Source organism: Gopherus flavomarginatus, chromosome 4 (genome assembly GCF_025201925.1).
Source record: "Gopherus flavomarginatus isolate rGopFla2 chromosome 4, rGopFla2.mat.asm, whole genome shotgun sequence".
NCBI lineage: Eukaryota > Metazoa > Chordata > Testudines > Testudinidae > Gopherus > Gopherus flavomarginatus.
The window spans coordinates 21,367,529-21,393,021 of record NC_066620.1 but is presented as its reverse complement, the minus strand read 5'-3'; the positions used below and the strand labels follow the sequence as shown (position 1 = coordinate 21,393,021).

General features: G+C 44.0%; 1 protein-coding gene across 1 annotated transcript in view; it reads left to right on the top strand.

Moving 5' to 3' along the window:
* Window positions 1-25,493, top strand: part of PAPOLG (poly(A) polymerase gamma) — a 66,641-nt gene that overhangs the window by 2,237 nt on the left and 38,911 nt on the right. The window contains exons 2-8 of the mRNA XM_050952134.1: window positions 6,822-6,980; window positions 7,059-7,125; window positions 9,044-9,125; window positions 9,211-9,320; window positions 14,276-14,329; window positions 19,207-19,318; window positions 20,365-20,454. Of these exons, the coding sequence (XP_050808091.1) occupies window positions 6,822-6,980; window positions 7,059-7,125; window positions 9,044-9,125; window positions 9,211-9,320; window positions 14,276-14,329; window positions 19,207-19,318; window positions 20,365-20,454 (674 nt within the window). The remainder of the gene's footprint in view (window positions 1-6,821; window positions 6,981-7,058; window positions 7,126-9,043; window positions 9,126-9,210; window positions 9,321-14,275; window positions 14,330-19,206; window positions 19,319-20,364; window positions 20,455-25,493) is intronic.

Below are 25,493 nucleotides of genomic sequence, written 5' to 3'. Positions count from 1 at the left end.
ATGCCTGTGCCCTGTGAGGGCAGTAGAACACCATCCCCTTGTTCTTTTCCCCACACACCCCTAGCACAGGACAACAAAACATGACTGATTGGGGGTAGTGCACTCCAAAACAAGGGCACAAGTGGTTAACAGACCACCTGGGAGGGTTTGAGCCATTGAGCAGGGTTTGGAGGGGGAACAAAAGAAGCTGGAGCTGCCCCAGGTGGACTTCAGCAGCACAGAAAGATGCTGAAGCCCAGGGTTGTGTGAAGTCAGAACTGAGAGCTGCTTGAAGGAGAGGTAGCTGCTGTACTGGTGATTGTGCCTGCACGGGTCCCCTTTTTGCAGAGTCAGACTCACCCTTTTGAGCTTTCAGCGCACACCAGTGTCTGAGTGCCTGGAAAGATTGGACTGACCCGAGGGGGTTGCATTGATGTGGGGCAGAAAGTCTGTGTGTCTTACACCCCACAGCCCTGACCTCTAACCTAGTATGTTGTGCTGGAGCTATAATGTCTGCTAGAAATTCTACCCTGGATTTACTCCCAACTTTGCCTGGGTTAGATAAAAGTGGTGTTCTGTTATAGTGTGGTACCTTTTACAGGGGTTAACTCTGTCCCCTAGGAGTAGGGTTGGTGTTTATGCAGAGGCATATGGCTAGGACCCTTTCCCCAAACTGGGGAATCCCACACCTGACATGCTGGTATGTATTGCTGCCAAGTAGACCTAGCAAAATCCTCCAGATGCAAGACAGAGTCACCAGTTTGAAATTAATTCCCAGTGAATGGGGGCAGATGGCTGGGGTCTGTGCGAGGGAGTCTCCCCACAGTGAATGAGGGGAACTGGGTTAGAGATTATCCCCCAAGGAATGGGGGGGAGGAGGAAGGCAGGCCAGGCCAGGCCAGAGTCTGTGAGGGAATCTTCTCCCAAAGATTGAAGGGAGCTAGGGACAGAATCTGTGTGGGGAGTCCTGGACAACTACTAAGTTGCCCCTGACTGTGCACTTCCTGTTCCCTACTCGACTTGTGGGGGACTTTCTAGTCGCACAAAACAAACACCCCTGCCCCTTCCCTGAGGCCCTGACCCCTGCTTGCTCTCCCCCACCCTCACTCACTTTCACCAGGCTAGGGCAGGGGATTGGGGTGGGGGGGGGGCTGAGGGCTCTGGGTGGGGCCAGAAATGAGGGGTTTAAGGTGTGGGAGAGGGTTCCAGACTGGGACAGGGAGTTGGGGTCTGGGGGAGTGAGGGCTTTGGATAGGGGTGTGGGCTCTGGGGTGGGGTTGAGGATGAGGATGAGGGGTTTGGGTTGCAGAAGGAGGCTCAGGGCTGGGGCAGAGGGTTGGCGGGGTTCAGGTTGTGGGCTCTAGGAAGGAGTTTGGGTGGGGAGGTACTCCAGGGGGTTGGGGTGAAAGAGGGGGTTCTGGGCACAGGGTCCTGGCAGCACTTACTGCAGCTCCCAGGAAGTTGCCTTCAGGCCCTTGTGACTGCTAGACATATGGGAGGCTCTGCATGGTGCCTGCAGGCGCTGGCCTCCAGCTCCCGTTGGTCATGGTTTCTGACCAATGGGAGCTGCTGAGCTGGCCCTGGGAAGGGGGCAGTGTGTGGAGCCTCCCTGGCTGCCCAGGGACCTGGCATCTGCTTCTGGGAGATGTGCAGAACCTGGGCGAGCAGGTAGCCTGCCTTGACCCCAGGCCCCCACTGCACCACTGACCGGACTTTTAATGGCCCAGTCAGTAGTGCTGACTGGAACCACCAGGGTACGTTTTTGACCAGGCATTCCAGTTAAAAACTGGACACCTGGCAACCCTAAGGTTGAGGTGGGAGCAGTCTCCCTGCAGAGGTTGTTGAGAAGGCTGAGCTGTGGCCGTGTTGCTGAGGTTGCTGACCATGCTATACAGAGGCTGGCTGTGGGAGCAGGTTGTTTTTGGAGAGGAGCATTGGTCAGTTTCTCACACCCACAGCTTGTGATGAAGGCCATGAAGTAGATGTGGGGGTGAGGATCTACTGGGCAACATCTAGGGTTGGGAGCGACTTTATTGTAGGTTTGGGAGTGGCCCCTGGACCCTTTCTTCTGGCTCTCTGGGGTGTCATTGGACCCAGACACTTTCTTTCTGGGACTATTTCTCCCCTCCAAACCCCCCCCAGTCCCACCCCCAGGGCAGCCTGCACCCCAAACCCCTCATCCTTGGCCCGCACCCCCCCATGCCCCAATTCTCTGCCCTAGCACTGAGTTGCGTCCTACACCACAATCCCCTCAACCCCAGCCCCACCCCAGATCCAGCACCCTCAAACAGAGTCCTCACCTCCCTTCCCTCCCCCTCCCACCCCCCGGCATCCCAGACCTCAGCCCCATCCCCACCACACATCACCTCCATATTGGTGCACATAATAAAATTCATTCTGCTTGTGGGCATAAATTAAAGGGAATGCTGCCCAGTCCATACATTACTGGTAAGGGAGTGTGGGGATCCCCATTGGGCCTGTGTCACACTCAACAATGTCTGTTCTCAGTGATGGCTACAGAGTCCCTTCCATTCATTTTTTTTGTGTTCATCTTCTGCTGAGTTCAGCCTTGTCTAGATTAGGAAAAAGATAATTTTAAACAATAGATGACAAACTCTATTTTCGATATCATGTAGGCTTTGTTTAGACTAGGATATAAAGGTGAGATTTCACTGACAAAATAACATGGACAAGGCTCCCTACTCTCAAAGCCACTGAAAGCTCAGCCAGTTTTGCACATGTTAAATGCAATGTGTCCTGTTGTCAAAATACTCTTTCAGTATATTAGCTATGCCATGACTAAGAGTTGGCTGAGGAGATCTCTGGCCTGCTAATACTGTCTTTTATTAAACCTTGGAATACCAGGAATATTCCAGAAGAGGGTTAATGTTGTACCTGTGTTCAAAAAGGGTGAGCTCGATGACCCAGGTAATGTCAGTTAGCCTGATATCAGTCCTAGCAAAATATGGGATTTAATTGAGAGAAATATATTTCTCTCCTTTTAATTAATGCCAATCAATGTGATTTTATGGAAAATGTCCTGTTATACAAACCTGATTCTATTTGAGATGACAAGATAAATGTAATTGCATAGATTTAGTATACATGATAATATGAAATCACTGCTGATAAAATCTGCAGATGTGAAGATTGGCAAGTCGTAAATCAGGACAGGGCAGTCACACAACATGATCTGCATCATTTGGTAAATGGCTGTATTAAAATGCATTTTCTTGAATGTGCCAAGTGCCAAATTAGAAATTTAGGACAAGGAATGCAGGCCAAGCTTACAGAATGGATGGAGGCCAATATCCTGGATGATGGGTGGCTCTGAAAAGGATGTAGCACTTATGATGGGCAAGCAACCCAATACTAGCTCCCAGTGCAATGCTCTGGCAAAAAAAGGCTAATCCTATGCTTGGATATATAAACAGGGGAGTTAGAAAGTGGAAATAAGGAAGGAGATTTTTACCTCTGTATATAGCACTGAAACGACTGGTACTGGAATACTTACTTGCATATAGTTCTGGTGTCAATATTTTAAAAAGAATTGAACAATTGGAATGTAGGAAAGAGCCACAAAAATGGTCTGAGGGCTGGAGAAACTGATTTATGTAAATTCTCACTGCAAGGCAATCTGAATTAAATAGCTACTTCAAAAGATTGAGGTGACTTGATTACCCTGTAGCAGTTCTTGTGCTGGAAGAAAATACCAGGTGCTAAAGAGCTTTTTAATCTAGTGGAGAAAGGCATAAGCAGCTGGAAGCTAAAACCAGAGAAACTCAAATTAGAAATAACTAATAATAATACAAATAACAGATTTGTAAGGGATGGTGATTAACCATGGAAATAAAATGCCAAGGGAAGTGGTAGATTCTCCATCTCTTCGTATCTTCAGATCAAGACAGGATGCCTTTCTGGATGTTATGCTGTAGCTATACACAAAATATTGGGCTCAGTACAGGGGGTAACAGAGTGAAATTTAACCTCCTGTGATATACAGAAGGTCAGACTGGATGATCAGATGATGTCTTCTGGTCTTAAGTTCTTTGTTTAAAAGTCTGTTTTAGCAAGCGTTAATAGGAAACAGAAGCTTTTATGCCACAACTGAAATGTTATGCCAAAATGCTGCTATAATTCCCATTTTTACAGCATTGTTAGCAATTTTTGACTTGCAGTACCATATCTACTTCTAGAGGGGCATAACTGTCCAGTTATTGACTTGAATGTGGACACTGACCTGTTGACACTCCTCATGCGAAGGCAAAGACACACATTTGGCCTGTCATAAATATTGACTTTGTACACACTTTACAATGGTGCATACACATTGGAGAATAACACATTTTATATATATATATATATATATATATATATATATATATATATATATATATATATATATATATATATATATATATATATATATAAATAAAACTTAGAAGTAATCTTAATTTATTAGAAATATGATGCCTTCATAATCAAAATAATTTCACTTTTAATGAGACTTTAAAAGGAGGGTAACACTGAAGGAAACAAATTCACATAAATACTTGATAGACCAGATCTGAGGCACCTACAGATATACATTCCAAATAAATAAATAAATGCTCTTACTGAGGGAGATTAGCTTTCAAATCCCTAATTATGTCACACAGTGCTGCTGCATGTTCTATTAACTTGATTTTATCATTGATAAACCTTAAGCTAATCCACAAAAAATGCGTGTGTTGTCCATTTTGTGAATTGTTCACTTCTAAAAAATAAATCAACTCAGGAAGATGCAACTTTAGTCATTGCTTTCTACACCCCTCCCCCAGAGACTGCTTTCCTATCCTCCTCTTCTGGTGTTAGAGAATGAGCATAGGGATAATGATTTACAATCTTTACCAAGAAGTGGTTGAACTAGCTTTCCTTTCTCTTCCCCCTCTCCTCCCCTCTTTCACAGCTCCATTAATACCTGAGTTCTGCCACTGTTGATCAGCTGTTCTCTCCAGCTGATATGTTATGATGGAGCCACAGAGAATTCTATAACCGTGAGAAGAAAAACTTTAGAACTAACACACATTCATTCAGCTTTGCTTCTCTTGCAGACACATACCTTCACTATCAACTTTCTCTCTAGAGTCTTGTTTTCCCTAGGAAAAAAGTGTACTTAACTTGTTAGCTAACTGAAATTAATACACTTCTGTCAGGAAAGCCTTGTTGAACCTGAGAACGGACCACTTTATACCTTTGCTATCCTCCTGTGCTACAGTTGGGTGTGCAGTGCCTGTTCCCCTTATGGTAGGGCCAGGTTTTGAGTGAGGAGTCTGTATCTCCATGCTCCTTTCCCTTCTTGGCTCCAGCTGGTACATATACTCTTTACTGCCCCCACCACCTTCCCTTGTTGCATAACCCCTCAAAGTTTACCAGTTGCATGGAGAAATCTGTAAGAAGTGGGACTTGGTAGCTGAGTGGTGAAGTATGTCCAGATGTGCCACTGGGACATGGGTGGTGGCTGTACTGCAGGTTTATGGTCATTTGGTGAAGGGGGTTCCTGAGATACAGCACCTCCAGAATGAATTGCTTATAAATTTCATAGTGCTTTAAAATTGATATGCAAAAGGAAATAGCTTTAAAAATTGGGGTGGAGTTTGTGCTTCAAATTCAGTGTTACTTGATGATGTTCCCAAAATGCAGCCCCAAAAACTACTTTTTAGTTTTAAAAATGTGCTAAAATTCACATGGATAGTTAAATTGTCTTGAATGTTATCCTGCAACAGGGGCAGGGATATACTTTTGGTGAAAATTTGGGATCATCTGGCCAAAGGTACAGATACAGCCTGCTAATAAAGAGCTCATTTTAATACTTGATTTAAAGCCCATCTGCATAAGGAGATTCATTTTTAAAATTGGTATGCTGCAACAGTGGCTGGGCTAGGATACCTTTTATGGGGGGTAGGGGAAGAACGCTCATTGCAGATGTGCAAAATGACTCCTCCATCTCAATCCTTGTATGCTGCAGAAAGTTATGCAGAGCCCCTTCTCCTACACTACCCCTGAAGTGAAGCAGGAAGTCTGGAGCTCCCGCTCTCCCATTTACTGGTGGTAAACATGCTCCTCACAGCCCATTTCTTACCATTTTCCTTCTTCCCTACGTCCTCTCCAGCCCTACTTTGGAGCTGGTAGTGGGGTCTTCCCAGGAAGGCACTTCATTCCTACCACCATAGGTACTTCATTCATGCCCCCAGATTACCACCAGTTTTCTCTAAAATGGTTTATAAGGCTAATTTTGCTGAACTTTAAATGACTCTGGTTTACTGTATCTAATACGTAACTAAAAGTAAACCAGTACTGAGATGTTTGCTGCATACCTCTTCATCTTGCTGGGTGTGGAGTTAGCAGGAAATTGAAAATGACTAGAATTTGAAAAAGAAGGTGGGGAAACAGAACAAAAGTAAAACTTGAAAGTAGCCACTGTTATCTTTACTGGCCCAGTGACCAGCTTCATCCACCTGATTCTATATGTAAATGGCTTGAATTAAGGTCTTGAGTATGGCAGCAGTAAATTTCTTTTCTTTTCCTCCTACATCTATATAGGTTACTAAAATATAATGCTTTCATCATCATTGCAATGCCATTAATTTGACCTCTTGCATTTGGATATGCTCATGGATAATCATTACTTTCTCTTCAGTCAGGATTAAGTCTGACTTCTGATTTTGCACCTGCTTGTCACCATGGGTGAAAGAGCAGAGGTTGGTTTTGAAAGTGTAGGCTAAAGTGGTGTAACCATTGACTACAGTAAGAGTACCATTTCTGGCATTGGTTATATTTAACATTACTGTTTCCTTCAACAGAAATTCTATGCTGGAGAATCCGCCTCAGAAGCACTATGGAATAACATCTCCAATTAGTTTGACTCCTCCTAAGGAAATAGATTATATTAACACTCAGAAATTAATTGAAGCCATGAAGCCATTTGGAGTATTTGAAGATGAAGAAGAACTAAATCACAGGTATAACTTTTTAATATAATTGAAACACATTGCTTGAATATTTTTTAAAACTAAGTCTAATGATGATTCTCATTGCAGGCTGATTGTTCTTGGTAAATTGAATAAATTAGTCAAAGAATGGATTTCAGAACTCAGTGAGAGTAAGGTAAATATTTTTAAAATTCCAATTCAAATAATTCTCAGTCTTGTATTCTGGATTCTGTCCTCTGACAAAGGAATAATAAGTTTTCCATTTACATATTGGGCAATAGACTTGTAGCAATTGTCACTCACGTTAAGGTTTGGAAGACTTTTAACTACCTAGATCCTTAAACCTTTTTCTAGCAATTAAGTGAATTTGTAAATTGTCTGTAACTAAATCTGTGTTTAGCAATACAAATTAGAACCAGATCACTATCTAATGAGTATAGGGCCTGGCAAAATGAGATTTTTTTTTTCTAACTTCCATGATCTTATCAATATGTTAAAGATTTTTTGCTAGTAAATATTTTTATTTTTATAGTTACAGGGGGTGGGATGAGGGTAGTTCAGACAGCAGGGCTGCAGGGGGGCTCCTGATGTGGCCAAAGGTCCATAGCCACTGGGGCACAAGATTTGGGGGTAGGTGCAGTCATCCTGGCTCAGAAAAGTATAGGGCCCCCCTGCCAGGACTGTAAAGAGCAGGAAGAGCCCCAGCTGTGGGTGAGGCCACCCTGCTGCTCAGTACTTCCTGCCTGGGGATAGCCTCCATGCTCCTGGCTGGTGAGTAGGCGAGTGGAGCTGCATAGGGTTCCCTGCATTGTCACAGAGCTGGTGACACTGGATCCCTGGAAGGCTGGGATCCTGGTGGGTCAGAGCAGAGAAACCCTGGCCAGAGCTGTGAGGAGGAATCATCCCTAACCAAGGAGGAGGCCACCTGCTGCTAACTGGCTCCTTCCCAGGGATGGCTCCTCCTCTTCCACCCAGTCCTGATCAGCAGGCTCTGCTCAGCCTGGCCAGGATCGCAGCCTTTCTTCACCTTGTTCCTGTGGAGATTAAGTGTCACTGGCCCCACTCAGTTCCCAGCCAGCAGTGTGGAAGTTGTCTCTAGGCAGGAAGTGTTAAGCAGCAAGGTGAGCGCTGCCACTGCTTCCTTCTTGCAGCCTGAAACGGGGGGTTCTGCTCTGCCCTGCCAAAACCACAGCCAGCCTGTCTCCATCCCTCATCTCCTCCCCCACACCACTGCCTGCAAGGATCAGATGCTGCCAGTCCTGAGGCAGTTCAGGGAGCCCTCTGAAGCACTACTGCCACAGACTCACTTGCTCCAGTAACAACAAGGCTGCAGAGGGCTCCCTGCATGGCTGCAAGACAAGTGACACCTGATCCCAGCAGGCACGCCCACTGTTAAAACTGATAACTTTTTTGTCAATTTCAGCATCAACCGAAATTGACATTTGCTGACCCTTATCGATTAAAATGTAATCCTGCAGAGCCTCTCTATAGGGCAGAGAGTGACAGTCTAGCCTTGACCAATGTTTTAAAAGTATCTCAGTCTAGCAGTGAAATAACTACTGGTAGCTCATCAGTTATGACCCAGCTTATATCCTATACTGGCTGTATTTAATTTTTTACATGGCTCTTCAAATTCACATAAATGGAAGTATCTTTTACCTACACTGCAGATGTTACTTTTATAGTAATAAATGCTTCCATTCTATTTTTGTAACTCCACTAGGAAATGATTGCCACTGTGATTTCTTATTGCTGTTACTTCAGTTGGCTAGAGAAGATTGTTAGGAAATGGGTAACAAAAATTCTTACTCCAGTGATAACCTTTTGTACCTGAGCAATCAGTGTGTTGCTGTTCATCAAGGCAGCCTAAGCTAATGTCCCTACATAGAGCAATTTTTATTTGTTTAGAAATTGCTGAGATCTTATTCTCAAATTATTTCATCTGTAGTAACTGCACTTTATCTGTTGGAATCTTACTAACTGCCAAAACAAGCCAACTTAAGCTCTTTCATAGTGCTAATATAGCTTGTAGGGCTTTTGACCCTGGGAACCAAGAGCTGTATTTTAAACTTGTATTTCTGCTCTATTTATAGAACCTCCCACCTTCAGTTGTAGCAAGTGTTGGTGGGAAAATATTCACGTTTGGTTCCTATAGACTTGGAGTACACACCAAAGGTATTTCCTTTTTAACAGTGTCTAGTCATGCACTGTTTCAAACTAACTGCGTGATTAACTGAAGATGTATGGGATATTTTTGCAGGTGCTGACATAGATGCTCTTTGTGTTGCTCCTAGACACGTGGAAAGATCAGATTTCTTTCAGTCATTCTTTGAAAAGCTAAAGGTTCAAGATGGAATCAGAAATTTAAGAGTAAGTTTTCTACTTGTATTCAGAGTAATAAACTTATCCATGTTAAAGGGACACTGTCAACTAAACTCTTAAACTGACCATTTTCACAATTACAGTTGCTGACAGCAGTCTTCAAATAGTATTGTACATAAACTCTAAGGTTGCAAAGTCAAGCACTCTAAGTAGGAAATATCAGAATCAAAGTTGCCTGCGCAACTTTAATCAACCCCTTTGTATATATGCATTATGACAGTGGTTAGTTAGATGATCACATAGTATACTCTTTCTACAAATTGTGTGCCCAATTTGAGACACCCTGAGAAAAAGCATGTCTTAAGTGGTTAGCATTATACTGCACTTATGTTTAAATCACAATGCCCATTGATTTCACTTGCAGTTGAATGCTCAGCATTTCTGCAAAATCAGGCACAAAGATCTAAAGTTGGGCATCCAGACAATGAGAAACGCACACATTTAGTGAAATTTTTGGTTTTATGTAACTTGCCTAGATTACATAGGAACTGTGCAGCAGAGACAGGGATAAAATTCAGTTATCCAGGGCAGCATTCATCTGATTTAACCAGGAAACTGTCCTTCCTTCTTCTTACGGTCCCCTGCCTCATTCACTACATGCCTTCCAGCTTCTGCAACACACGGCAGAAGTCCTATAGGAGCAGCCTCCTTTAATATACATCCCAAATTCATCCTCCGAACATGTCCATCCTGTGTACTGAATGAGGCAAGGGTCCTGCAGAAAAAACTAAAACTGTATCATAATGCAGGCACACAAGGGGGTCAAATGAAGGTTGAACAGGCAACCTTAACTTTGGCATTTCCTAAATTCTGAGTGCTTGATTTTTAAGAGCATTAAGGTTGCCATGTTTTTGTAACTTCCTATATTAACAATAAAGGGCAAACTGGAAAAACAAACTCCTTCATGTTGCATTATAGTGATAGCCACAGGGGTCATCATCAGGGCTGGAACACTTAAACCTGCCACACAGATTTTGCCCATTTAAACTAACTGGGTAACTGATACTGTAACCATTGTGGAATAAAACTAAACTGAAGCATGTGAAAGAAGGCTGGTGTGTCTTTCTCCTCTTCCCGCTATCCCCAACAACATATAATATACCCTGAACCAACAGCTCAGGTGTGTGAACTGCTCCATTCAACTCAGTAGGTGTTCACCTCTCTCCCCAAGCCTGTGATAGGAATGAAGCTGGCTGGTTCTCATTCCAGTCTCAGCAGTGTTCTTGGTGCAAGCTCCCACTATGCTTGTCCTCAATTCTCCATCCAGAGGGACATGGAGGGACATCTCCATCCTCAGATGACAGCTTGGGGAAGGAGCCGAGAGAAGGGGAGATCTGGTGAACCTCCATTCTTCCAGATCTGAAATGGAGGTTGGACACGGGCAGGAAAAGGGGTTTAGATACCCACATGGGCAGGTGTCTTCTAGATCCTGGCATACATAGGAGACTATGGGACTGATAAGCCTCACCACCCACTTCCATATCATCCCTTACCTTACCACTCCCCTTATACCCAGGGCTGCCCAGAGGATTCTCAGGGGGCCTGGGGCAGAGAAGGGTCTTCGGCGGCAATTCAGCGGTGGGTCCCTCTTGGAGAGAAGGATCCACCACCGAAGAAATGAAGCGGCGGCAGTAAAGCAGCCTAAGTGCCACCGATCACGGCTTTTTTTTCTTTCCCTCAGCTGCTTGCAGCGCTTGTACTCACTGGGCAGCACTCTGAGGCTTTGGCAGCACTTCAGTGGCGGGTCCTTCATTCACTCCGAGTCTTCAGCTGCACTGAAGGACCCGCCACCAAAGACCCAGAGTGAATGAAGGGCCGGCCACTGAACTGCCACCAAACACCCGCAGTGGCTCACAGGGAGGGGGTGGGCCCTGCAGTTCCCAGGGCTTGGGGCAAATTGCCCCACTTGCCCCCCTTCTCTCTGGGTGGCCCTGCTTATACCTGCTCCTCATCCTGAGTCCCCCAACCCTTCTCCTCTGCCACCCTTCCCCATGTATCTTCCTCCCCTCCCGGGAAGCGTTTTCTTGTGCAATATTTTCTTTTCAAAGATAGTTTGAATCCACTCATAATACATGTTCCCAAAATTTTAAAAAAAATCCTTTGACAGAGGCAGATTTTTAGAAACATGCTTACATTTTTGTCCTGATTTATATTTTTGGCTAATGGCCAGATTAGAAGTTACTGTGCTCGGTGTTGCTCAGGTTCAGTGGTAGTAATATGTACCTTTGAGCTGCTCAGGTCCTGTGCCTCATGGCTGGCTAGCAAGCCTTTGGGGCTCTTTCTGCACATACACAGTGTAAACAGTTGGCACATGAGCATTAGGCATGTACATCCCTTGAGAGCTAAGCTTCCTGGGAAATACTATTCAGTTTTGCTCCCCCAAAAGTTTAGTGGGTGCCTTGCACTAGCTGGAATAAATGACAAGCAACTGAGACCATTTTGCACATGATGAGAGCCATGGCTTGATTCCCAAGTCTGTGCAACAAAGTTGACTGACTGGCAACCTTAAGACAAGCTTTTTTGGGGCAGAGGGGGGGGGTGAGGGTGCGATGGAAGCTGTCTCTTAGGAAAATGACCCTAAACTTGGTTCAGTAATTCTGACCAGTGCCCCTCTGAGTTAATCCTAGTTTCAGTATCTAGCAATTGGTGGAAACCATAGGCAGGACCGGTGCTAGGGGTTTGAGCGCCTTAGGCGGACAGCAATTTCGCCGTCCCGCGGCTCCGGTGGGGCTGCCGCAGTGGTGCCTGCAGAGGGTCTGGCGCTCCACGGCTCCGGTGGAGCTGCCGCAGTCGTGCCTGCGGGAGGTCCACTGGAGCCCCGCAAGGAGCCAACCGTCCGCAGGCACGACTGCGGCAGCTCCAACGGACCCTCTGCAGGCACCACTGCGGCAGCTCCACCAGAGCTGCCTGCCACCCCCTCCAGCAAAATGCCACCCACCAATTATTCTAGCGCCCTAGGCAATTGCCTAGGCTTCCTGAATGGTAGCTCCGGCCCTGACCATAAGAGAGAACAGAATTCAGACACATAGATAAATGCTATATATTGGGGAAGACTGTAATGATCTTGGGGTTCATTAAATAACAAACCAACAACAAGAAAGGAATAAAACTTTTAATAAAACAAACTGGAGAGCTTCTGTAGTGAGCTGCTGAACACCAAATTGGCTGTGTGCCCAAGGCCTGCCTCCAGGGCACATCTCCAAATTCCTATGTTCACAATACCCCTTATGGGGAGCATCTCTAAATTATATCCTTCTACAAACATCCCTACAGACTCAACATGGCTTTTGTAAAGGGAAGTCATGTTTACCAATCTATTAGAATTCTTTGAGGGTGTCAGCAAGCATGTGGATGAGGGTGAACCAGTGGATGATAGTGTAGTTGGATTTTCAGAAAGCCTTTGACAAGGTCCCTCGCCAAAGGCTCTTAAGCAAACTAAGCCATCATGGAATAAGAGGGAAGGTCTACTCCTGGATCAGTAACTGGTTAAAAGATAAGAAACAAAATGTAGGGATAAGTAGTTTCAATAATGGAAACAGGCAAATGGTGGGTTTTCCCCCAAAGACCTGTACTGGGACTTGTGAGGTGGCAAAATTTGCAGACAATACAAAATTAGTCAAGATAGTTAAGTCCAAAGCTGACCAAGAAGAGTTAAAGGGATCTCACTTGACTGAGCAACAAAATGGCAGAATAAATGCAATGTTAAGTGCAAAAAGAAAAAAACAAAAGACCCAACTACACATATATAAAGGTGGTGTCTACAGCTAATTTAGAAAGATCCTGGAGTCATTGTAGATAGTTCTCTGAAAACATCCATTCAATGTGCGATGGCCATCAAAAAAAAAAAGTTAGGAACCATTAGGAAAGAGATGATAAAACAGAAAATATCATAATGCTACTATATAAATCCATGGTATGTCCACCCCTTGAATGCTGCATGCAGTTCTTGTTGCCCCATCTCCCAAAAGATGCATTAGAATTGGAAAAGGTATAATTTTTGTTGACCTTCTTTGTTAAGGATATGGAATAGTTTCTATATGAGGAGAGATTAAAAAGACTAGGACTGTTCATCTTAGGAAAGATGACTAAGGGGGATATAATCAAGGTCTATAAAATCATGAATGGTGTGAAGAAAGTGAATAAGGAAGCGTTATTTACCCCTCCACATAACACAGGAGCCACCCTCTGATATTAAGAGACAGCAGGTTTAAAACAAACAAAAGTAAATGCTTTGTCATACAATTTACAATTAATCTGTGGAACACATTGCCATAGGATGTTGTGAAGGCCAAAAGTATAACTGTGTTTAAAAATATTAGATAAGTTCATGGAGGATATCAATGGCTATTGCAGAAGATGGTCAGATGCAACTCCATGCATGCTCTGGGTATCCCTAAACCTCCAACTGCCAGAAGCTGGGACTGGATGACAGGGATAGATCACTTGAAGTTGCCCGGTTCTCTTCATTCCCTTTTGGTCATTTGGCACTGTTAGAAGACTGGATACTGAGCTAGATAGATGACTGAACTAGTATGGCCATTCTTATGTTCTCTCATACGCCAAATTTCAAGGCTATCCAAGTAATCATGTATATTTTATAGCACCTAGAGGAGTCACATTTCAAACAAAGCTTTTCTCAACTTTGAAGATAGCTGAGAATTAATTGTTGTCAGTTGCAATCTTACTGAATACAGTAGGCAAATGGAAACACCTTTTTTAAATAAAGTGGACTTTCCACCTTCCCAGGAGAAATGGGAAGACTTGTATTGTATTGCATATATACAAAGTGGTCTAGCAAATCAATTTGTTAGTATTTTTAAATACTGATAAAATACTTTTTTCTGGCCTTACACCCAGGAGTAACAAAAGGTCAGAAGGTGAAACACAAGACTTGCTTTTAAAAATGCAAAAATTATTTGCCTTTTTCCCTTCCTGCTTTACAGGCAATAGAAGATGCGTATGTACCAGTTATCAAGTTTGAATTTGATGGTATTGAGGTAAGAATTAAAGCTTAGTGTCTAGTTAAAATGCAGATTATTGTTTTTTTGCTTTGGAATTTGGATGATATAACATTTGTTCTGGTCTCACTGGCACAACAATCTATTTTTCAAGGTTATTCATTAGTACTCCAAGGTCTAAGGGCTTGTGTACACAGCTCTGCCGTTCAGATTACGGGGGTGTGAATTGCAGCATGCACCAAAGTGCTACACTGTAACTGCCCCATGTGGACGCTGCTGGCATGAACTAAAAGGCTCCTGGCTTGGGTTAGGACTATGTTAACATGAGCTAGGTGCCTTTTAGTTCATGCCAGCAGTGTCCACATGGGGGAGTTGCAGCGCAGCACTTTGGTGCATGCCGCATTTCAGATAAGCCTTAAGGGATGTCTACACAGCAAAGAGAACCCCCTGGCTGGCCAAGTCAGCACACTTGGGCTGTGAGGCTGTTACATTGCTGTGTAGACTTCCAGGCCTGGGCCTGAACACCTAGGACTCTCCCACCCTGCAGGGTCCTAGAGCCCAGGCTCCAGCCCAAGCCCAGAAGTTTACACAACAATGAAATGGCTTCACAACCTAAGCCCAAGTCAGCTAGCACAGGCCAGCCACAGGTGTCTAATTGCTGGGTAGACATACCCTAAGAGCTTGTCTCCACAAACATCAAGCTGGGGTGTGAATACAGCCCGCACTAGTTTGCTGCAGTCTCATTGTGTGCCCCCTGCTGACATGAATTAAGTCTTGTTTCCAGGGCCGGCTCTAGCCATTTTGCCACCCCAAGCACGGCGGCACACCGCGGGGGGCGCTCTGCCACTCGCCGGTCCCGCAGCTCAGTGGATCTCCTGCGGGCGTCCCTGCGGAGGGTCCGCAGTCCCACAGCTCCGGTGGACCTCCCGCAGGCAGACCAGCGGACCCTTCCCAGGGACGCCTGCAGGAGGTCCACCGGAGCTGCCTACTGCCCTCCCAGCAACCGGCAGAGTGCCCCCTGCAGCATGCCGCCCCGAACACGCGCTTGGCGCGCTGGGGCCTGGAGCCGGCCCTGCTTGTTTCAAGGAGGACTAGATCAAAGCATGTTAACAGACTGTTACTATGTCAGCAGAGTACCTGAACAGATAGTCTTAGTGTGGGCTAGATTCACACCCCAGCTTGCCACAAACTAAATGTTCACATTCTTAAACTACTGCAAAGTTGTCAGGCTCTCACGTGGGCCATGCCTTTGCCCAGATTGCATTACACTAAACTTCTATGTTATGGTATGTCTACACTAGAAATGTAAATTGAGCTATATTAGGTTGATTGACAGCCACCACAGTAATTACTGCTGTGGTGCATGTCCACACTACCCTCCTTGAGTCAGTGTTGCATGTCCTCCCCAGGCATGCTTCCACTGACCTAAGAGAGGCAGTGTGGGGAGTTCAGAGCCCTGTGTCTCAGCTCCTCTGGCAACTTGGCCCACAGGCTCCCAGCAGGCTGCCTCCATCCCCGCTTCCCACCAGGAATGGGAGCTGGGGAGAAGCTGCTCACAGCTTTTTGGCTCCCTACATGGGAGCTGAGCAGCCTAGTCAATTTCCCGGTGGGGAGCAGGAGCATGGTCCAGTAGTGCAGGGATTTTTGCCCCAGCTCCCAGCCAGGAGCAGGGTCTAGCCACCCAGGATTCCTGCCGTGAAACTGACAGACAGCCAACAGCTGATGCAAGTAACACACACACTGCATTGCCCTAATTACATGGACGTAAGCCCTATGCATCTTGTGAAGGTGGAATTATGATGTCAATGTAGTAGGGCACGTGCCTCATTGGGAGCAAGGCAGACGCGTAGACACTGACATAATTAGGTTGACATAAGCTGCCTTATGTAGACCTAACTGTGTAGTGTAGACTAGGCCTTAGTGGAAAAAATATCTGCAGGATAAAAATAAGAGCTAGGGTTTTGGGTTACCCCCTTTCTTCTCCCCTCTGCCCCTACAATGTGTAGCATGAATTGACTGGAGTAAATGTGGTGAGACTTTCAAGGAAGAACATATCACGTTAATGAAGCAAAACAGACTTGCCACCTTTTTAGAACAGGATTTTCCAGTTTATGTCCCTGAGGCTGCTTGTGACCCTTCATAAGAAAATGTGTATTTAAGTAAGTTTCCTTGAATTAAAAATGTGTTCCCTGAGCCAGAGACTTTTAAAATGAAGTCTTTGAATTAGCTCTCCCTGCAGTTGGGGGAGAGTGTTGCAGAGCAAGGCAGTTCTGTGGAGTAGTTCTAGTGTGAGCCAGATGTATGCTGAGCAGCTAGTGTCCCTTCTCTGCTGTAGCCACTTAGCTTCCTGCTGGCTGGCTACCATATTCCAGCAGAGGGAGACAAGTGGCTCATTTGCTCCCGTCTGCCAGAGACCCAGAGCAGGATTTTGTCTCCAGAAACTGTCCCTGAGCAAGGGAAGCGTTTTCTAAGAGCAAAAGCTGGTTCTCCTCCCACATGGTTATCCTGGGAAAGACAAAGCTGGGAACTAGCAACCAGTTCTCTCTGAATCTCAGCCCCAGATTCCTTGAGTCATCTGGCAAATGGGCCCTTTATGACTAAGACTAAGCAGGGGAAAGGTGCAAGCATATTCCAGCAACTCTTGGGGCTGTGCAAGGGGAGCCATATGAGCTGGTTGAATACATTAGTTGAGCAGAATAATAAGCAGGTAGTTGCAGAAACTAGTTGATCAAACAGCGAGATAGCGACATGGGACAAACGTGAAAGTTTGAGGCACAAAAGTTAAGGTGGTGTCAAACAAAGACTTCTAAAAGTTCCTCATTTAAGTCCTGGTTCACGGTGTCTGCCAGTTGCGGGAAATGCTGTCAGAAGTAGTGTGTCTGAGGATCAGGGTGCTATTTACTTGTTCTATGTGCTAACATACTTGTTCTATGGCTAATACGTAAACAGTACATCACCAGAAAGTCTTGGTGCTGTGTATTGGTGTAGACTTTAACTCTTTACAAAAGTAGATTATTGTTTACAATTCCACTTAAACTGTCTAAATACTAAATATACATCAAGGAACAGCAGCTGCAAAATGAGAGGGGGTTTCAGAAAACTTTGGTAATGACTGGGTTTTTTTAATCTTTCCTGTTTTGGATCACTATCTAAACAAGATATTGTATTTTGGGTCCTTATTTCCTTGAGATTAAGCACTGCTTTCATATAAGTAGGTCATATTGCTATTTCTCTTCCACCAAAAATGAATTGGATTACTTTATTGCCTTAATGTGTTGACAGGACAAGTTAGAATACTCAAAGCAGTACGTCTATTCTGATGGGCAGATACCTTCTAGAAAAATGAAGCTGTTGGCAGAGCAGTATAGTGTTGCTGGCATGACTAAATCAAAATCTAAAAATTCAGAGGATAGGGGATTAAGAAACAGTACTGAAAACTGTAAAAATTGGTTTTAAAAGTTAACTGGTTAAATGATTAAAATTATATCATTTAACCAAGGTCACTCTGGCCGGTCTGGCATGGCAGGGGCTGGGATAACGGTTAAGGTCGGTTAACGGTAAGCATAATGCTTACCGGTTAACCTTTTACATTCCTACTGAAAACAGCATCTGGTAACTGTTGCTTTTTTTTTTTTTTTAAAGCAAATCTTCCTTGTCTGAGTCTAAATACTTCCTGACATAGTGGAAAAAGTACACATGGCTGCATAGCAAAGGATATAAAGTTCAAGGCCCACATTCTTCAAGCTGAGCTTTACATGGCACGTGTTAATGGGAGGAGCATGGGGGCAAAGGTTGCTCTAAGCTACCTTTTGCCTTCCCCCAATTACAGTTGTGCTGGTCTATTGCATAATAGGGGTCTACAGACTCATGGATCTTATGCTAGCTGTTCCTGCATGCAGGGATCAGCCCCACAAACACCTTGACTGTGCCCCATATGCTGGGCCCAAGGAGGGGGTGGCATAAGATTATTATTTTTATTATGGTTCTATGTCACTCAAGGATTCCCAGATGTAGGGAGAATGTGATGCTCTAATGGCTCAAAGAAGCTTTAACAGGCAGAAGAATCTGGTCCTGAAACTTAATCGCAACATATGAACTGTAACACAGACTTTTGTGTATTTAAAGACTAGTCTCATCATGAAAAGAGACACTTTTGTAGAAAGTACAAACAGGGGCGGCTCTAGGGATTTTGCTGCCCCAAGCATGGCAGGCAGGCTGCGTCCTGTGGCACACCTGCGGGAGGTCCACCGAAGCCACGGGACCAGCGGACCCTCTGCAGGCAAGCCGCCAGAGGCAGCCTGCCTCCTGGCCTCGCAGTGCTGGCAGAGCACCTCCCGCAGCTTGCCGCCCCAAGCACGCGCTTGGTGTGCTGGGGCCTGGAGCCGCCCCTGAGTACAAAATAAACATAGCATCTGTAATATCACAGGAACCATTAATGCAGAAAGAAAGTTACCCAGCCTTTAGTCATGTATAGCAGAGCTGGTCAAACTCTTTAAAGAAAGGGGCTGATGTCTGGAATAGAAAAGTTCCATTTTTGGTTTTCAATGAAACGTCAATTTGTTTAGAAAACCTCCACTTCCTGAAAATTTTGTTTTGAAACTTAAATTATAGGCAAAATGTCGTCTTCCCTTTTAAAGGGCGGAACAGTGGAGAAGAGTGGCCTTTCCTGTCAAAAGAAAAAATGTGAAATTTCAAACAAGGCAAAAAAATGTTTTCCATGAAACATACTTCTTGACACCTCCAGTATATGTCCTGTTTTCTTGATGTATCTAATGCATTAAATCCTAATAATCCGGTGATGAACTCTCCAGACTTGCACAGTTGTAGCATTTGTTGAGGAGAATTTAAAATTGTTACTTCATCTTATACTTCTCTATAGATGCAAAGTATAATGCACTTAAATTTTTCTCCCTAAGATTGATCTTGTGTTTGCAAGGCTGGCTGTACAGAATATTTCTGATAACTTGGATCTTCGAGATGATTCACGTCTAAGGAGCCTGGATATAAGATGTATACGAAGCTTAAATGGTAACTTCTGTTTTAATCTTAAACATGATAACTTTTATTCATGTGAGATACGAACATATTTTGTAAAATGTTAAGTTGAATTAGAAATAGACATGTTTTGTTTACAAATTACTACCTTTTCCAATTTTATACAAAAAAGACATTACTCCTGTTGCATAGATTCCTAATGTTCTCCTGTATGCTTTATTGGATAAGATCTGAGATATTCAGATACCCATCACTGTGGTAAGTTAAAAAAAATTCTTGATAGATCAAGGTTTGGTTAATTCTGGATATTAGACGCTTTAATAAGTCGGGCAAACGTCTGACCATACCCACCATTTTCCTACTTCTTTGTTCACTGTGCTTATGTCAGTTGCCTCTTACACAACACACTGGAATACGGCTCGTGTAGTGGATTTGGTAGTCATGGTTTTTGTTCCTATGGCAACGGAGTTAGATTATTAGGGGATAGCCCAGCCAGCTTCGGCCGGTTAGGCAAGCTCTGTGTCTGTAAATAAATGGTAGTTTTGTTAGCTGTCTGCTGTCTGGCCTCAAGAGATTTCTTCCTAAACCGGCTGCCCCCAAGGATATAACACAGTGCTGCTGTATGTAAATAGCTAAAGCATTTGACATGAGGTGATACCTATAAAAGTAAACTATTGCTATGAATTACTTGACATCTTCTGATACTTCGAGCTTAACCTCACTACTCAGCAATCCTGAGTTCTGTCTAATTGTGTATGGCTCTTAAAACTGACTGACTTGACTCTCAGATCCCCCCTACCCCCAAATGATCTCATGCAGATGGCCTTTCACTTGTTAAAAATCGAGTGATTATAGCTGCAGCCTAAACTCTAAAAACCTGTGATATTCACAAGGTATATGGATGCATACTGGAGGATACTAACATGTCTAACTGGATTTATAGTAGTAAAATATGGATTTCATTTATAAAAGCAATGTTATCCAATACTTACTTTAGAAACCTTTTCACCAAGACAAAAAAGTGGTAAACTAGTAAAAACCTGAGATGATTAAATTTGCAATTTAAATCTCTCTTGCAGGTTGCAGAGTTACTGATGAAATTCTGCATTTAGTGCCACACAAGGAGAACTTCAGACTAACACTTAGAGCAATTAAACTGTGGGCAAAACGTGAGTAAAACACACAATCGTTCTTGATCTCTACCCAGAAGCTTAATTGTGCTTGAAAAAAGTTCATGAAAAGTCTAGATAAGTACAGGCTGAGAGTGACATGTCTAACCACTTGAGGAATATTTCATGGGGTAACTCAGGAATCTTTTAAAATGCCAAACTTGCCATGTATGTGATCGTGAATAAGAACCGTGATCTTATTTCAAAACTAGATTTTATTCTGACATGCTAAAGTAGTAAACGCTCATAAATAGAGTATTGAGTAGTCATGATGCTAGTAAATAGTCATGCATAGAAGATGAGGCAAATGTCTCCATGGAGGTCAAAGTAGCTTAAGCATGTTCATATATTTGTCATGAGAATGGCTGAACACAACCTTTTTTACACAATAACACTCTATTTTTCATGTGCCTACTTGCACAATGGATTATATAAATTTAACTAACATTCTTCTTTGAGTGTCCTCTGCATATTTTCACCCTTGGGATGTGCCAACCAGTGCAATTTGGATAATGCAATTTTCTGGTAAGCGTACTCCATTAGAGTGCTCCCACACCCTTCCTGCCCCTCACCCCAGTGTTTGAGTACGTTCTGAGGCTTTGGCACCAAATGCTGCCTGAGCCTCTTCCAACAGCAGCAGACAGATGGATGTGGACTTATCTAGATCTCTCAGAGCCATAGTTCTTTAAGTGCCTTAGTGGTAGATGGGAAGGAATGTGTTGGTTTTTTTTTTGTTCTTTGTTTTTTTAAGATGAATCAATTAATTGTAAGTTTAGGTTTTAGAGTAGTTCAGATATTCAGCAGGACTTTTTACAGGTGTCCACGGCAGATCTGAAAATGAAGAAACATGGCTTTAAAAGATGTCATGTCGTGCAGTCAGATATCCTTACCAGATGTCTTAAATACCTTGGGAAAGGCATTCCCCTTTGCCTTGCACTATTTATAGTATGTTCATTCCCCAGGCCAGAAAGAGGCTAAACAGACTCCAAGCTACCTTATTGAAGGAGGCTTTGATTGCCAGACCTCTGGGATTGTAGGTGTTGAAGAGATCTGAAGGAAAGGATAGGAAGCCTGAATAGGCTCAGAGTATTTCTGCATCCAAGCAGAATACCACGGTAAAAATGTCTGCCTTAGCACCAAGTTCTGGTTCCAAATCAACAGAGCCATCGATACCCAAGACGTCAAATCTGGTTCCAAAACACTGGAGCCCCTCTGACATTCTATGGGGCAATCCAGACCAGGGGAGGCTGTCAGCACTACCCTGCAAACTTAGGTGCCTCACAATGCTTTGCTGCTGTAGCTCTCAGCTAGGCCACTCAGATTTCCAGCACGCAGGTAAGATCCTGAGTATCTGTGTATACTGAAGCCTGTCATCCACACATCAGTCACACTCTGGCTTCCACCAGGCTTGGTTTTCACTTTCAAGGTGACCCCAACATATTCCCACTCCCGAAGTTTCCCCCAAAACATGTTCTGTACTGTCCTGGACAGTCCCAATAACTTAGAGGGGCAATGGATCCAGTATTTCTACCCTAAAAGGAGTTACCTGCACAGTTTAAAACACTGGATTGGTTTTGATGAAAGAATGAAACCAACTTATTTAACTACAAGGAGATAGGTTTTAAGTGAGTACAAGTCTAAAGCCATAATGTCAGAAATGGTTACAAGAGAAACAAAGATAAAATGCTTCCTAGTACTAAAACTTAATAAACTAGACTTGTTCAAGGTGAAGTCCGTTAACATGTGTTCCCAGTAACATTGCTGACTGATTTCTCAGGCCAGAATCTGCTCCCAAAGGCTGTTTCTTTCCTCTTAAGGGAAAGAGGTGAGAGATGGTTAGGGAAAGCTAACTTGGGGTCTCTGTGACTGAACTGTAAAAGTGAGGGGCACTCTGAAACATTTTACTGAGGGTTACCCCCAGATAAAGTTAATTCCCACTGTGAGGATGGAGACAAGGAGTCTGATGGTAAGAGGTTCCATGCTGTTTGCTAAAATGTAGATTAATCCGTTCCTGCCCTGCTTCTTTGCCACAGAAACACCATTTGACAGGTGATTGCCCATTAATTTTGACAACTGGCTAGAGGCATCAGCTTGTCCTTTGTCTTTCAGGAACTGGCTTACCCAGACTTATCCGGTAAACACATTTCAAGCCTAATTTCAGCTTATGTTCATAACTTAATATATAATGTTGCTATATATATTTCACTATGATCTTATTCAGCAGCAAGTTGTTAGTTTTCAAATTATACCTCACAAAGCATATTTTGTACAAAGATTACTACAATGGTTTGTAGGGAGGCAGTTTCAGATAAGGGACCCAAACAGCCAGATAACATACCAGGACAAAGTATTTCAGTTCCAAGGAAAAGGAAAGCTAAATCAAAACATGTCTGACCTTCCCACTCTGGTGACTCATCAAAAAAATTCTCACTAATTTTCATTATTGGATCTACATTTTGAAGAAGTGATAAGTTGATAAGTGATTTCAGAGGTAGACTTTTTTTCTTCACAACACTGTTCCCCTGCTCAGTTTGAGAATGACATCCTGTTCATTTTATGAAATAATGCCAGATTGAAGTAAATGGCCAGATTGGCATATGCTGCCACAGGCATCCTGCCTGACTCCTAGTTGCCCTAAGCATTCTCAAAAGCCAGGATTCCCGGTTCCAGATCAAGGGAAATCTAGCTGTATAGACTTGAGACAATTGGATCCCCAAAATTTGGAACAAACATTTGGAATGCTTTCCCACTTTAGAGTCTGGTACACCTTCTGAAGAAAAGGAGGATCCACCTCCTCAAGTGGAGTTTCAGAACAAGAGTTGGAGAGATTCTCCTCCTGATGAGAATGTGAGTGTTGCTTCTGCAGCATCCCCTTCTGAAGACATTATCCAGTTTCATGAACTGGTGAACAGGAAGGTGCCAGTTTAGAAGTTCTTCCAGTGGTTGCAGACATGTCCTCCACTCAGGTGTGCACACTTAGTGCACCAAAGCTGGGGAACTTTACTTAGTAGTACATGGCAGGGTGGCACTCACATCCTCTGGCCCCTTCTAGCTCCTCCTCATGCTATTTAAGGGCAGCCCCCTCAGTTCCTTCTCACCACTATGCAGCTGGGTTTGGTGTATTCTGTGTAAGATCATCCCTCACACTTCACTGTTTGTGCTTTGCTGTGAGCTTGTGTATATAGTTTTAGAAGTACCCTTAGGCTAAATCCTAACTAAATAAATACTGATGTGATGCCCTCACCAGGTTTTAAATACTGCCTGTTGTGTGGGGTAGCTATCGGTAATAGGGACCTCCACACACACTGTATTTACTCTGCCTTGGAGAAGGGCACATTTTTAAAGGAAAGTGCTCCGTCAGTAAGTCATTCAAAGACAACGCTTTAGAGACCTGTGCTTGAAGCAGCACCTTAAGGAGCAGGCCGTGAGCTTGCTTTGGTACTGGAGACCTCTGCCAATTGTCCAATCCCTCAGCCCACTTCAGAGCCGGTAGGGACAGCTGTTCCACAGCCAGATTTTGATTTCTATCTTAACTGAGAGAGAGATCATTCTCTGAGGAAAAGGAGTCACAAAATGGAGGAGAGCCATTGCAAAGCTAGGAGAGATTCCTCCTCCTCCTCCTTTCCTAAGAGGAGTGCAGACTGATACACAGGATAGAGGGGGGCTGTCTACCTACACTCTGGTACCAAGATGAGAACAATTGGACAGCATACTGTCAAGTCTGGTGCCAATGACATTGGTGTTGTCAGACCAGAAACAAAATCGGTGTCATATCAGGCAAATCTGATTTGCTTTGCCTTTCAGCCCCAGACATTCTATTAATTCAGCACCACTCAACTGTGGTGGCCACTTCTGTGTTATCAATACCTTATAGACTGGGTTACAGAATATTCACTGTCAGCACTGTCTTCTGCACCGCTTAAAAATCAGGATGCAGAGCTGAGTTTGAGCCCCTTTATTGGTACTGTGGGGTCATCCCTGCAGCTACCATCTTCAGTAATGGTCAGTTTAGAAGCAGACCACATCTGCAGGACTGGTACTGGGCTTGACTTCATGACTGATGTCCATTCCAGTGTCGCGTGAGTGCAATACCCTCTACTGCTATTCCAGACACCATCGTCAGCATTGATGCAGCCTGCACGTTGGGCTTCAGATGAGTCTGGATGTTTGCTTGCTCTACCTGAGTGGTTCCTCCATTGCCACAGGACTGCTTGGAAGATTCTTCAAGAGAGGATTTGGGAACATCGTCTGCCTCTCTGGTACTTTGAAGGTGACGTTCTCAAAAGTCTTTGAGACCTCCTGGGGATCACTAGCAGTACAAAGATTAGCACTGCTCCCACAGTAGGGATAAGGGTTTTGGTCCAGTTCCCACTGGCCACCAATCTTCAATGGCCTGTCTGGGATGTTGCTCTCTCTATCTGTGAGGTCCCAATGCTTAGGTCAGTCCAGGGCAAGGTCACTGATCTTTGTTCATCTCCATTCTGAGCAAGGTTAGCCTCAACCATTGTTATAAAGGCAGGTGTTTTTACAGGAGATTTCATCCTGTACCTGAGGATCTTAAGTCGTATCAAGATCTCCTGAGGTGAATGGCTACAGGCTTGGGCATTCAGATAATTTGTTACAGACAGTACTAATAAGTTGGTATATTTTCTCCAGTTGTTCTCTCCGGGGAGAGTAGCTCTCCCTATAAATAAAGCACTTTTTGGAGCCTTCAAAAATGTACCCTAAGTTCCTTACCACTTGCAGTGAAGCATACTGAAAAGAGATATTGTGCTCTTATGCAGGGTTTTCAGTGCTTCTACTCTCATCCAGCCTCTAACTCACTTGTCATAACAGCAGCAAGTGAGAGGTTGCGTCAGGCGAGATATAAGTCAGCACCTAAAGACTGAGTCTAAAAAGTTAGATTTAATGGGAAGGAAAAACTTACTCAACCTCTTCTTTAGAAATTCACATTGCTAATCAGCAGGTGCTGTTAGCCTCCTAATTTACAAAATCGTATGTCCAAATTTACATATAAATGGCTAGAATCCTCCAGGGAA